We start from the raw sequence: 14355 nt of genomic DNA, 5'->3' as shown, positions 1-14355 counted from the left end.
TAGGACGGAGATAAGACTTAAGACATTGAATTTCCTCCTTCTTTTTCCGCCCCCACCTTGGAAGAAGACATTTCATCGGTTCTTTTTATTTTTTTTTCCTTCTTTATTTTTGGCAAACCTTAGTGGATTTATTTAAGCCCGAAGAAGATAGGGCATTGGATCCACGGGATGAGGGACGCTGACGTTAGGGGTACCGGGGGGAACAAATCAATTTCCTTATAAAACAAAAAAAGTTAAATTAAATTAAATCCGAGAGATGAGATTGATTAGGTGGCCCTTGGGCGAATCTATGGGCCGAGTTGATTGCCCTTGGCTGTCCCCAAGGGACCACGCGCGGCGAAACGGTGCATTATAAAAAATAAATAAATAAAAAAAAAAACGAGAGGGACATAAAGGGACTTCTCGGTCTATCCGGGGGGCAAAAGCGTCAATTCGGAAGGGGGATCCTCGGAATATTCGGGTGAATCGCACGAAATTTCACCTTAATAATTGCTTCTTTCTCTTTTTTTTTTTTATAAAATTAGAGGGATCTCTGTCTGTCGCGACTTTTGGTCAAATCCTTAAAGGAAGTCCCTTATTTAAGGAGCAATAGCGTGAACCATGCTCCCCCTCTCCCTCGCTTTCTCTCTCTCTCTCTCTATCATTATTTTGTTATGGTGACGTCTAACTAAAATTGACTGCAATTGGTGAAAGTCAGTATCCGAAAACAAAAAAAAAATATTTAATCGAATTTTTGAATGTTGCCACGATATTTATTTATATATATTCATTTGTGTGTATGCATTTTTCTTTTTGAAAAAGGAAATTTCCTTTTCTCCTCTTCTTATTTGGATGGAATTTTTGGGGGGGGCAATCAGATTACGGGAAAAAAAAAGAAAAAAAAGTTGACCCCCTTTTGAAAAGTCAGCCATCTTTCCCTCCCTTTTATTTTTTATAGCAACGAAAATACGACTATTGCATGGCTCGAGAGTCGGGAGAGAGAGAGAGAGAGAGAGTGGCTGCTTGGGCCAATAGAAGAGCCACGAGGCCTTGGATTGTGGAGGAAACTTCAATTCTTGAATATTCAAGAAAAGAAAATAATTAATCCCGCTTTGAGTATGGCCCGTGTACCGAGGTGTGATTCATACTCCCCATCGATAGGGAGGCACGAGGACCCCGTTTCTCGGTAAGCGGGCGGGAGTTCGGGAGAGCGCCCCGGCGGGGGTCGCGGGAACCGCGCTCCCGAGCCGACAGAGGGCGGGAGTTCGGGAGAGCGCCCCGGCGGGGGTCGCAGGAACAGCGCTCCCGAGCCGGCAGAGGGCTTTTATAGTTTGGGCTCGTATTTTATTGATAATTTCGATTTGGGGCCACGAATAGATATCGTGTCAGTTATATATAATCCGTTTCTCTTGTAATTGAGAGTTATAATTAAGAGGTGAGAGAGGTACTGATTATAGTGACATTCTCTGCTGGATGTAATTATAGTTTAAATGTGTTGATTTTTCGCTCTCTTTTACTCTCTATTTCGTTATGTTTGTGCGCCTAATCCTAATACCATGATCAATCTATCTAGCTTTCGATGCAGCACGCATCATGTAGTTTTCTTCACTTGCTAAGCGAGCGAGTTTATTCTACGTAAGAGTCCCTTCGGCGAGAGAAACTCCAAAACTTCGAAGGAAAGCTAGCAAAAGAGTGTTGGATGAGTAGACCCCTTGATGCATAAAAGCTAGCAAAAGAGTGTCGGACGAGCAACGCTTGCGTGCTTTTTGGCTCCTTCATCAACCTATAGCAACCCTAGAAACCAGAAGAGTTTAAAAAGAAGAAGAAAAATGTACGCTTTAGGCTCCGTTTGATTCGCGAAAAATATAACATCTGTGAAAAATGTTTTTTAGGAAGTGGAAAATGATAATATTTTCTGGTGTTTGGCTTAATCTTGAAAATGAACTAAAAAATATTTTCTGTTATTTAGTATGGAAAATATTGTTTAATTTTCTTAAATAGATATACATTATTCAGGCGTTAGTAACTTGCGCATGGACAACCGGAGAACCGAGTATGGGCACTGAAGTCATGGGTCCGGCCTCGATAGACCCCGACTAGGGCACCGGAGATTGGGGCACGGGCACCTAGGTCCTAGGCCCGACCTAGATGGACCAGAGCATAGCCTGTGTAGACCTGGGCGCGGGTGTGTAGGATCCGAACTTGGGTACCAAGATCCCACGCTTAGCCTTTATGGACCCGGGCCTAGATGCCAAGGCATCGGGCACGGGCATCGAGACCGGCTTCAATGGACCAAAGCGTGGGCTCAGTTTCGATGGACCCGGGCACAAGCACCGGGGTCACAAGCCTGGCCTCGATGGACCTCGGTCTGGGCGCCAGAGACCTGGATCTGGACGTCGGGAACTAGCGTTAGGGTTTTCGTGCCCAAGGGTAGAATTTCGAGTCAAGCGTCGATACCTACTAATATTATGGAAAATGATTTCCAATTTTTTTTTTAGAGAGGAAATCATTTTTCTAAATTTAAGCATAGGCTTTTCATTGACTAGGAAAACATGTTCTGTTGACTCATTTCCCTAAGCGAACCGAAGGCCGAAAAAATGAGGAAAATATTTTCAGCGAAGCAAACGGAGCCTAAATGCTTGAAAATGTACTCGACCACTTGTTACCAAAAGCAGCTTCCGGATTCAGATCCTGAAGTTATTATAATAATTGGCATGGCAAAGTGAAGGATCATTCGAGTCTAAGGGATCAACACGGTGCAGGCCACGTTCGGGTGTTTTAATGGGTAGCATGGAGAGATAATGCATTGGGCTTTAGTTTTTTATTGGACAATTGCGCTTTGCTTTCCTGAGATTTGTCTCTTACATCGGCTTAATCGCCGGAAGACTGAAACCTGTTCTTGTCACTTTGCCACATATTTCCACAAGGCCTCTCAATTTGCCCGAAATCGTACATTGTTGTTGGTGCATTTTTCGCGCATGATTGACGAATGAACGCATCATAACTATCCAAAGACATTGTTTATGCTAATCTCCGTCTGCCCTCCTTCTATTCATTTTGGTCGTGAGTCATCATGACTAGAGAGAGAGAGAGAGAGAGAGAGAGAGAGAGAGAGAGAGAGAGAGAGAGAGGCCTCTACCGCCAAGGAAACGGTCACTCACTTATCCTTTCTTAAAGGTCCCCGGGTGCTGCCGTGCAGGAGCATTCAAGGAAGCTTGAAGCACGGCCTAACAATAAAGCCCGCCCCTCTTTGTCCGGGGAAAATAGATGTTTCACCTATGAAGTCGGTGTTTATGTCCGCGCAAACAATGTTGAATTGCCCCTCTTCCGAGAGGCAATCCCCGACATAGAAGGTTCGAGCATATTCCTTAACAGTTCCTTCACACGCGATCAAGCATCACACGTTTGGAAACTGGAAAAATGATACTATAAAGAAGTTGAAGCGACAATCGAGAAGCACTAGCATGATACTAGGCAAAACAAGGCAGAATTACAAGAAGAGTATGATGTGATAAATCCGGTCTTACGGGGCATGCCACAATATAGCATCCCTTTATTTCTCCAATGCATGCTTTAGCTGGACCATTTTACTAAAGATTGGTTCACATTCATGGCAAATTTTATTAGGTGTGAAGCCAGGGTCGTGCCACATGGTATATGTTCATCTGTGTATATATAAAGCAAATAGAACGCAGGCAAATAAGCCGCTTGCGTTGGCCTGCCATATAGTGAGATATCGTGCTCGTTACTATTGCTTAGCAAAACCTGCTATTGGTTGCATCGTGATCATTCTAGGTTAGCATGTGGAAATATCGTCTCGGAAATGAATTGACAATGGTGAAATCCAATTACTAGCATGCGGTAGTCCAAAAGCTTTCAGCTGAGATATGAAGTTCACTAGTCATAAAGTGGACACGTGAATGAGTGCATCAGCTTTTCCTGGGAACACTTGTGCTCTCAGACTCACCTTCTCACTAAGCAAATCCAAGAACTAGGACATTCACAAATAGTATCAAGTGAATAGATTTGTTAAGAACTAAATCTGCAGTCCAAGCATAATAACTGTATAAACAGTCTAGCATTCTTAGGTATGCTGTGTACTTGTACGGTACATATGTGAGAGAGAGAGAGAGAGGACATAGGATCCTCTTCACAAATGGATCATCTATGTAGGTTAATTACAACAGAAGAACCAATTTATTCATGCACAGGAGGACTATATGATGTTTACTTGTACTGCACATATGGGTGTGAGAAAGGGAGGACGCACTATCCTCTTCACAAATGGATCGTCTATGTAGGTTACAACAAAAGAACCAATTTATTCATGCACAAGAGGACCACAGGTTAAGCCAAGCCTTGCCTTTATCGGTAGCCTTCTGCATGAATTTTCGTGAATAAAAACAATGTTGTTTTCTCGCTGTGAGTAATCAAGCCTCAAAAGGGACATTCATAACTATATCAAGGTCCCAGAGCCATCATGGTCTGATCTGCAAGCAACATGTAAGACAGAGTTGAGTTCATACATGTAAGAAGGAGCCTTATGTACAACAGCACATTGTTCCAAATCACATGACGAGTTGTCCTGATCCTCGTTAAAAAAACTATTTACGGCATGCTTGAGTCAAGTGGTAGTTGGAATTTTACAGGTAGATTTATAAAAGATAACAGCTTACCACTGGGAGGCATGCATCACGGTTCCACAGAAGAAAGGAAAGACTGAATCCCAAAAATGATGAACAGAACTCCACCCGAGAGGGCAACCTGAAGAAAAGAAAGATAAATGTTGGAGTCACACATTTGTCCATAGAAGTGAAGATACATATGCAGACAAGACTCGGCACTTCTTACAAATTTTTCAGATATCTGAGCTGCTAAGCTTTTCCCTCCAACAACAGCTACAGTAGTGCATAATGCTTGTCCACTGAGAAACGACAACACGATGCCATTCACAAATTACAGTTAACTGATGTATGGAAATAACTTATTATCTCTTGCAAAAAGAAAGGCTGAATGGAATATGAATGGGGGAAACATATGATGAGCAAGCCATACAAATACTGCCTTGATACAAGGATGCGCGTTTAGTGGGGAACACGAGTTTTGACATGGAGTACGGCAGAGGATATGTGACATAAGAGCAAATGGAAGCCAATAAAAGTTCTTGAATACTGGAACCAGAACTCCTTAGAGAAGTCTGGCACCATGTTAACAGGCCCATTTTCATTTCTACTCCAATGCCCCAACATGCATCTGAGAAATGACCTAGCTCCACTAGAATCTTAGAACACAAGTACAATGACATGACATGGCCCATCCATTTTCCCCGCGCATTGATCTGGAAAATAAAGAACAGCAGCTCCTTACTCCAAAGCTCTATAAAGAATCTCAAACTGGTCCAACTTCACGCAGCGTACAATCTTTCTGAAAAACATACTAAATTTCCAATTCTCCATGATCATAGTGCTTTCTTCCAAAAATCATCCCATCACAGTTAAAACAGAAGATTTTTACAAACAAAAGTCTAAAGGAAAGGCTGGCCTGGCAGTGCTTAAGTGTAGACAAGCATGATGGGCCATTGAGAAATAGTTGGACCACACTTATATGCATAAAAACTCCATCAAAAAGTAACCCCTTAGCAAACAAAAACATATTAATGTCAGCCCAACTTATGTGCCCAAAAACTCCACCAAATATAATCCTCCACCAAATATGTCACATATTAATGTCACAGATCGCATGACTGCGATTCAGGAGGTTATGACATTTGTTGCTAGGCCATACTAGTACCTAAGCAATCTATTCACTGACTTTCTTTAAAATGTTTGCGTGTGGTCTGGGAAGATAGGAGGAGGGGTGAGGGGGTGTGTGTGGAACCTATGGCTGCTAGATATACAAGAAAAGCACAAAGCCTGCCCAATAGTCAATAAAGTACAGGCAATTCCCCTGATGTAATAGCTAGATAGATAAAGATGAATCTTACAGTATTCCACCAAGAACGACACCAAATGGATTCTCATCTGCAGCCAAACCAATGGTTGCTAGCTGAAAAGGAATTTTATCAACACAATCACCGAAATGTCCATTTGATCAGGGAATAAGATAAATTATCAGCTTCCTCAGGGAGACACTTGCCTGGCTCTTGTCACCCCATTCACCAAAGAATGTGAGAGAAAAAGCCTGCAGCAAGGGAAGGAACTACTTCATCAGGAAAAGGTTCAACTTTTTTAAACTTTACATGCACTGTAGTTGGAAAAGTCAAAAACCTTCAAAAATATTGGAGAGAAGAACTGTGAGAGAAATGGTCTTCTCTGCTTCTTCACTGCATCATCAACCTGGGAAAGTGGGAATCCTCAGTATACTCGAAGGATTTATGGGTGGAACAAGTACTACTATGCGGTAGAAACAATGGAATTGTATCGCTACAGTGAAAGGATGAAATCATATGCAAATTAATTCCCAAATGACTTCATTTTGTACAGACAAGGAAACGCTAGCAGTTTCTTGGTCAAACACAGTTTCTGCTGCTGGGGTGGTTGCTGCTTGGGTTTGATTATAATTGTCCAAAGTAATGAAGACCTTGGTTGGTGTCTTTGTTTTTTCTTTCCCCGTCCTGTTGTTTTAGAAAAAAAGCAATCCTGGAGTTGTTCAGGGCATAGAAGTACCCATCCACATCAGTGAGCAAAGATGACTTCTTTTCTTCCCTTTGCCTTGCATATGGAGGCATTGTCAATGGATTCTTACAGTTTGATGGAGTTGTCGGCATTGTTCACATATTAACATTGAAAAGGTCATGGAACCAATGAATAGTCACCTAGTTTGAGTTAAGCAAGTTACGACTTCAATCTAATAAGGCAATTTTGTTGATCACCTTGTCACTCTCCTTATTTGCTCCTGCATTGGCCTTCTTTATGTCAGCATCCTAAGAAACGTACAAGGTGAAGTCAAAAGGGACTGATTGAACTTTTAAGTATGGGCAAACTTATATTAGTGTTAAACTAACCAGTTCCGCTTCAACTTCATCCAATTCTTCAGCGTCTCTGTTGAATGAAACAGAAATTACGTTCAGCATTAAAAGCTACTTGATCAAACTACTCCTTTCCTTATAAAGAATGGCAGCCATATAGGTTTCAGCAACACATGAAATATCAAAAAGTAAAAAAGGAAAGAAAAGAGATGTATACCCTCCATCATGGAATCCCTCCCACAGAGACCAGAAGCCAAACCCAAAGAACAACAACGTTGTAACATGATGTGCCCACTTCCGAGAAATCTGCAAGGTAAAGGCTGCATGATCACAGCATGCTCCATTCAAAGAAGATAAGCAGAACCAAACGAGACTGTCTCTTGAAACATCTATGGCAGTGAATGAACAGGAGAACCTATAGGATACAAGTAGTTGACCCAACAAATTGATCCAAGCTCATAAGCTCCATGGAATGATGTGGAAAAAAATTAAGAAGATAATCATACAATCAAGATAATCAGAAGAAGTGTAGACTACTTTGTTACTTTGTCTTGCTAGCTTCCCTCTACTCTTGACTGTTAGCTATTTAAGGGTCTTGACAGAGCCAAAGACCACAAAACTTACATCCAGTGCCATGGAGCCCATAACACTCTGAATCAGAAAATGCTGAAAGAGAAAATGTGGATTTAAACCTTAAAAGACCTGTAGCTTAGATTGTAAGAGTGATCTTGGACACAACTGGCTTGGCCCCTGTCTGACCCAGGTGCCTCATCAAATAGAACAGAAGCTAGACTATATGGATAATCAAATTTGAGGTAATAGTCTGATGCACTCTAAAATATTCTGTGTTGGATTTCACAACAGAACCTAACACACGAGATGATGCAAAGTGCTTGGGTGTAAATGGTTAGAAAGGAGTCAAGGAGCTCGATTTTTTCACATTTAATTAAGATAAAGAGATGCAAGAAAGATTGGATAAATGCAGAATCAAAAGAAAAACAGCTTGAATACTACAATACAAGTCATTTAGGCATTACAACTGTATTCCTGCACAATATCCAAGTCTTCAGTAAAATATTTACTCATTTAAGCAAGATTCCGGTCTCTCGAAAGGTCAGAAGTCCGAATGATCACTACATTCACTTAGAAGACAGTATGATAACCTTTGAAGAGAATATAGAAAGAAGAACGAGCAAATGAAGTTCATACCAAATTGGGAGCAGCCCAACCAACGAGAACAGATAGAACAGTCATTACCTACACATCAATGAAAACCCCAGCACTTATCAATCAAAGATTGCCAAAAAGAGTGTGCAAAACTACATATGCAACAGGTAATAAAAAACACTTACGATCAAAGCCGCCAAACAACCTGACAAAACAAGTCTTCTCGGATGGCGCATTGCCAAGATCTAGGAATGCACATATGAAGCATTTTAGAATGGACGGATGCATCTATATAATCCAATGTACTTCAAGATTCACTAGGAAGATAGAAAGTTCGACGCATTTCTAATACACCAATGATATAGAGAAAAGAACACTCAAGGACAGAGAATTTCCATTTTCCATTGTTGACATGGGTAAGGGGGAAAAAGGATTTACCAGAAGATAAAGATAACGTCGAAATTTATTACAAAAAATTACACGAAGCACCCAGTTGCCAGGAGGTGGCAGCCACTGCCAATGCCAGGCCCCTAGGTTCACCCCTACTGCTCTCGGGAATCACACCTTCGTAGGTGGAGGCAATTCTAAATTCTCGACACAAACCATGCCATGGAGAAATTGGCACCAGAGTCTTTCCTGACATATTCATCACATAAATTCAATTCGCCATTTTGAGAGCCTAGCAAGCCCTCCACGTCTTTAGCTCTAAGCACCTCTGTCGGGGTTATGGACATGTGGTAGGAAAGAGCACTTTGTGGAGTTAAGATTTGAGTTGACATCATATTTTGCCAAAGCTAAAACTATTGGAGCTTTTTATGTTTGAGGAACAATAAGCATTGCAACCAGCGAACACAGTGCTCCATTTAAATTCGTAAAGTTGTAGGAATCGAGTCCTTTCCAATAATTTCTCTTAACACAAACAAGCAGACACCAAGCTAAGAGTCAACCCCCTCCTTCACATGAGCAGGCGAATCGTTACCGCCTCTCAAATCAATCTCATTCCGCCTACACAGACTCCCCACAGACCCCACGACTCGAGAAAAACAAGAGCGAGCAAACAGTCAACAGAAGAGAAGCGAAGCACGACGACGGGGACTCACCGCGGCAACGAAAAACGTCTTGTCCCCGATCTCAGAGAGCACCGTCATGGCGAGGGACTTGGAGAACCCCTGAACGCGCAACGCACGAAACACGATCCAGCTCGTCAGCCACGGCCAAGCCAAACGCGATCAGAGAACCGAAGGATGCGAGCGGAACGAACGGGATTACCTGCAAGATGGAGCTCATCTTCGCGGAGCTCCGGAGCGAAAGAAGCGGCGAGCGACGGGGAGGAGAAGACGACGGAGAAGAAATGCGAGATGGGTCGTCGTCGGGTCCGGGTCACGCCGAGGATGAGAAGAGTCGCATCACTGCATGTCTTCTTCTTCGGCGCCACGGAAGTACCAGCTGAGCTATATGACTTGTGAACCGGGACAAGAATCGGGAGAAATTTGTTTTTGAAGTTGCCTGCCCGCACAGCACGACGTCGTTTTACGTCCGAGTCCGACGATCACGTGTTAGATTTTTAGGAACTCTTTTTCTGTTCTTTAAAAAGCTTTACTCTTTCCTTTATATGAGGAAATCGATTTAACTGGGCGATACATCGATATCAGCCTGTCATAACATATCATCATTAATAAATAAAATTGATTTTGGAACAAGCCAATGAGTACTTGGTTTTTTCCCTTTTTTGTTTTTTCTCACTAGACTTCGTAATTACGAAGAGGGGAAATAGCACAAACTGTCCATGAACTTTAACCTAATGTGTAATATGATCCCTAAACTTTTAATTTGTTCAACGTAATCACTGAACTTCAATCCAATGTATAATGTGGTCCCTGAACTTTTAATTTGTTCAATGTCATCCCTAAACTTTTGTTACATGTTCAATGTGGTCCCTGAATTATATGAACATGTTTAATGTAGTCCTTTAATTAGTTCAAGTTCAGGGACTACATTGAATATTTTCATATAATCTAAGGAATGCATTGAACATATGTCAAAAGTCCAATGACCGTATTGAATAAATTAAAAATTCAGAGACCGCATTGAATATTAGGCTAAATTTCAGTGATTATACTGAATAAATTAAAAGTTAAATGCACATTAGGTCAAAATTTATGAATTATTTGTGTTATTATTCCTTACGAGAAAGAAAAGGAAAGGAAAGAATCGATATGAGATGAAAGAATTGCCCCCAAAATTAATGTCATGGATGTAACTTGTCGTGGGCTAAGAACTCGGGCGATTGCTTGTCGGGAACGATTGGGAACGCAGAAGATAAAGGGTGCACGCAAAAGACGTTTGTTGTCCTTTTTCTAGCAACTTCGAATAAACTTCATTTAAATTGGGACGTCCGATCACGTAAGCGAATAAAAGAATCTCGGTGCGTCGCCACCGTAATTTATTTCAAGCTCACGTCATTGGAGAGAAAAATAAAATAATAAAACAAATATCTCTTCAGGACATAGTCAAAGCTCGATTGCATCATCATCATTATTGGTGTGACTTGGTAATCTACAGTTTCGAGGGGCGGAGACGGCGACGTATTTAATGGACGAGTATAATGTTCTTTCCTTAGGTGTTTCGACGTTTGTTATCCCAAATATTCAAACATTTGAGATTAGGAGTGGCAGTCCCAAGATTCAAACGTGGGAAGCTCTGGATGGGTGAGCGGTAGGTCTCTACAGGTTCCACCTGGATCCGGCCCGTTGGAATAGATTTCTCATTTTTTGAAATCTAGAATCTACCATGCATATTTTAGAACCTGAAACCTACCTTGTCACGGGTTCTAGTATCAGTTTCAGAGTCTCCCAAGGTTCCACTTTTATTATTTGCAGTTAAACATCACCTTTTATGACAACCATTTGCCGCTACAATCCACCGACTACAACTGATAGTTAAACACTCAACAAATATAAAACATTAACAAAGTAAAAGTCTCGATCATAATATGGAAATTCAGATAAGTGGTTCTAGATTATACACTCGTTATCGGACACTATGAAATATTGCAAGATTACGCAAAGACATAGACTAAGAAAAACACAAAAACTCATTCCAGGTTCCACCTACTTAAAACCTAGAATCTACCTGTCGAAATAAGTTTCCCAATTTTTAGAACCTGAAATCTATCCTTCATACCTAGGAACTTGGAACCGGACAGGTTCCCATCGGTCCGGTTCTCAGGTACCTGTCCAGTTCCAGGTTCTATCCTGAAACCATATTTACCCCTAAAGCCTTGTACCGAGAAATAGGGTTATCATAGTTGAAGATTGGAAGCCGGTACCCCACATATATACATTTTATCCAAGACTGATTTTCGTCTCACGGAAAACCCAGACTGATATCCGAGCCTTGATCTACTCTCCGTCGGCATCTAATGTCTCGTTACGTGTTAAACACGCGCGGCAAACGATTGAAAGACGAATTTGATGAGGAGAATGACAAGTGCGACGTGGAAGATCCACGCGTGTTGACATGTGTTGATTCGATGAGGGCATTGGACAGAATATTAATATTGAGGGTAGATTTGGGCTGTGAATACCGATTTGAGATTTTTTGTGAGGTGAAAATTTGATTAGGGTCAATGTATCATGGGATACCAGTTTTGGATCTTTAAAGGTACTATTCTAAAAATATCATGCTCGAGAAAAGAACGGTTTGCCTGCGAATTGCCATTTCCGATAACGCAAATAATAGCCAAAATCGATTCAAGCTCAACATCGAATAAATTAAGTCTGGTCTATGTTGAGTTAAGCATCTAAGCCTTTTCTTTTATCATTGATTTGAGTTTGGAAAATCGCAAACAAAGATGCAAGTAACTCGTTATTGCAATACTTATATCGTAATTTTAATGCAATTATTTAGAGAAAGGAAAATGACACAAATGATCCACGAACTTTAGCTCAATATGCAATATCGTTCATGTACTTTTAACTTGTTCAATGTTGTCCATTAACTTTTGATACATATTCAATTTAGCCCACGAACTAGATGAAAATTTCCAATGTTGTCCATACCTTAGATATTTTCATATAATTTAGGGACAAGATTGAACATTTATTAAAAGTTCAGGGACCACATTGAACATGCTAAAAGTTAAGGGATGACATTGTACATAAGGTTAAAGTTTAAGAATTACGCTGAACAAGTTAGAAATTCAAGGATGATATTACATATTGGATAAAATTTTAGGAACCATTTGTGTTATTATCGATATAAAGAACTGTTTTTTTTAATTTCAAATAAGGGTATGAAGTATCCTCATTTTTTTTAAATAAGAGCTTCAAATAGATATTGTTTTAAAGATGCGCTTGCAGCGCCATCATTTTCTCAAATAAGAATTTGTAGTGGTTGTGTCAGTTTCAAAAAATGGCTCGACTTTCCGAATGGTCAAGGCCATTTTCGTCCTTTACAGTTTGAATTTTTTTTTCTTTGTTACCTTTTCTGGTTTTTTCTTTCTTCCCCGCCGGCCGCTGGCAAGGCAATCCTCACCCTGGGCGAGGCCGCCCTCGAAAGCCACGGGAAAGAAAAAAAAAGAAACGAGAAAAAAGTAAAAAGTAATTTAAAAATAAAATTATCTCGGGACGAAAATGCCCGCGATCGGTCGGGATATTTAGCTGGTCGACGACCTGCGAGGTCAGACCCTTATTTGAAATAGCCATAATCGTTTCAGATTTTCGTTTGACATAAAAGTTCATTTCATGCTGTTATTTAAGAAAATGAAGACGGTTGATATCTTTATTCAGGATTTTCTCTCTTTTTTTTTCCCGAGAACAGTTGTTAGGGGCGGGTTTGGAATGACTTTTGGGATATTGGGGGGGGGGGGGGGTGACATAAATGTCGGGAGACAGTCCCTGCGATCCGATGAAGGCCCTCACCTCAGCGTCGCTGCATAATGAAGAGGTTTCGTTCAAGCAATGCCTTGGCCTTTATTAACGACCCACCCCAGCGTAATAAATAACGACCACATCGAGATCGTACTGTTCTTGTTTTCTTTTGTCTCGTTTGCTATCCCGTACTTATTACCAAGTCTCCCTCTGAGATCTCTCTCTCTCTCTCTCTCTCTCTCTGAGATCGCATCCCATCACCATCCCATCATCCTTTTCCTCTGACATTTAGCTCGGACCTGGAGACTTACGTGCACTGTACACTAACTATTCCTGGAGAGGGAGAGGGAGAGGGAGAGGGATGGGGGAATCAAAAGGGAGAGCATCGCTAGGCTCTATAGAGAGAGAGGGAGACTGGAGAGACGGAAACAAACAAAAGAATCAAACCCAGCACAGAGAGAGAATCAGGGCGATCAGAGGAGGAGGTCCTCTGCGTCTTGGGTTTTGGTCTCTCTCTGTGTTTTTTTTTTTTTTTCCTTCCTCGCTCTCCTCTTGCGGGTGCGTGGCCTGGCCAAACTCGTGAAAACTGTAAAAGAAAGAGAAGAAATTTCTAACGTACTTACTGCAAGATCAATGCAATGAAGCTGAAAGATGCTTGCGGCAGTAATGCGACTTTATGATTCATCGACATGTTTATGTGTTGGCACTTGGCAGGTGTCCTTCTAGTTCTTGCTTTCGATGATCCAAGAAAGATTTGACTTTCGAAGTAGAAAGTAAAAATTTACATAGTAAGAAGTAAACGTCCGAAAATTGAAAGATATTTCCTCGACGGTCGCTGGGGTTAGTGGGGTTTAACTTCGAAACTAACGTCACTGAAATGACTTCCATCACCGATTTCAATTCCTCGCGCTTACAACATGTGAATAAATTTTGTGTTTGACCCCTGGACGCTAGTTTTGGCCTGCATAATTACCTAATCTATGAGGTTGGATCAGGTGACTTCCTCGTCGTACAAGAAAATGTAGTAGTAAGTTATAATTTCTTTACAATTCGATGCACTTTGAATAGGGTCCGCTCGATTTTTTCAATGATCTGCTCACGTGTGCCTGAGTTCGCGAACCCAATTTGGCCTCCACATGACCCTAAAGTAGCCGGCACTTTGCTGGAAAATTAGCCTAATTCGAGTTAAAGTGCATCACTTATTCAAAACATGGCACAAGTGGCGATTATAATTAAAGCTTAGGGATCTGATGATAGAATCGACTAAAGCGTGATGACTAATGAATGAGTTTTACCCCAGATAATGCCTTCTCATGCAGTTACTCAAAAAAGTCTTCTAGATCGCTCGTTCGCGTGTTGCTTTCAGCAGAA

The 14355-nt window shown here is 41.2% G+C and overlaps 1 protein-coding gene across 2 annotated transcripts; it reads right to left on the bottom strand.

The window, feature by feature from the left end:
* Positions 1 to 3986: 3986 nt before the first annotated feature.
* On the bottom strand, positions 3987 to 9560 carry LOC115661291 (GDT1-like protein 4). 2 transcript variants are annotated; one of them, XM_056306309.1, is made up of 13 exons: positions 9383 to 9560; positions 9214 to 9282; positions 8299 to 8358; positions 8156 to 8203; positions 7164 to 7252; positions 6983 to 7019; positions 6851 to 6901; positions 6246 to 6314; positions 6111 to 6159; positions 5963 to 6020; positions 4831 to 4903; positions 4656 to 4743; positions 3987 to 4469 (listed from the first exon to the last, which is right to left on the bottom strand). In XM_056306309.1, exons 1-12 carry the CDS (start codon positions 9398 to 9400, stop codon positions 4672 to 4674), a joined length of 693 nt encoding a protein of 230 aa, XP_056162284.1. In that variant the 5' UTR covers positions 9401 to 9560; the 3' UTR covers positions 3987 to 4469; positions 4656 to 4671. The 2 variants fall into 2 exon arrangements, with proteins under 2 accessions (XP_056162284.1, XP_056162282.1); XM_056306307.1 differs by lacking the exon at positions 3987 to 4469 and having other exon boundaries at positions 4484 to 4743.
* Between the last annotated feature and the right edge of the window lie 4795 nt (positions 9561 to 14355).

This window comes from Syzygium oleosum, unplaced genomic scaffold (genome assembly GCF_021117445.2).
Source record: "Syzygium oleosum isolate NSW1041296 unplaced genomic scaffold, Sole_v2.1 Sole_v2.02, whole genome shotgun sequence".
NCBI classification, from domain to species: domain Eukaryota; kingdom Viridiplantae; phylum Streptophyta; class Magnoliopsida; order Myrtales; family Myrtaceae; genus Syzygium; species Syzygium oleosum.
Note: the sequence above shows the minus strand (reverse complement) of the source record. Positions and strands in the feature narration are given on the sequence as shown.

Coding starts and splice junctions, on each gene's coding strand:
- LOC115661291 (XM_056306309.1), bottom strand. Junction 8,204..8,298: donor GTTGTTTGGCGGCTTTGATC/GTAAGTGTTTTT, acceptor ATTGATGTGTAG/GTAATGACTGTTCTATCTGT. Junction 6,160..6,245: donor TCTCTCCAATATTTTTGAAG/GTTTTTGACTTT, acceptor CCCTTGCTGCAG/GCTTTTTCTCTCACATTCTT.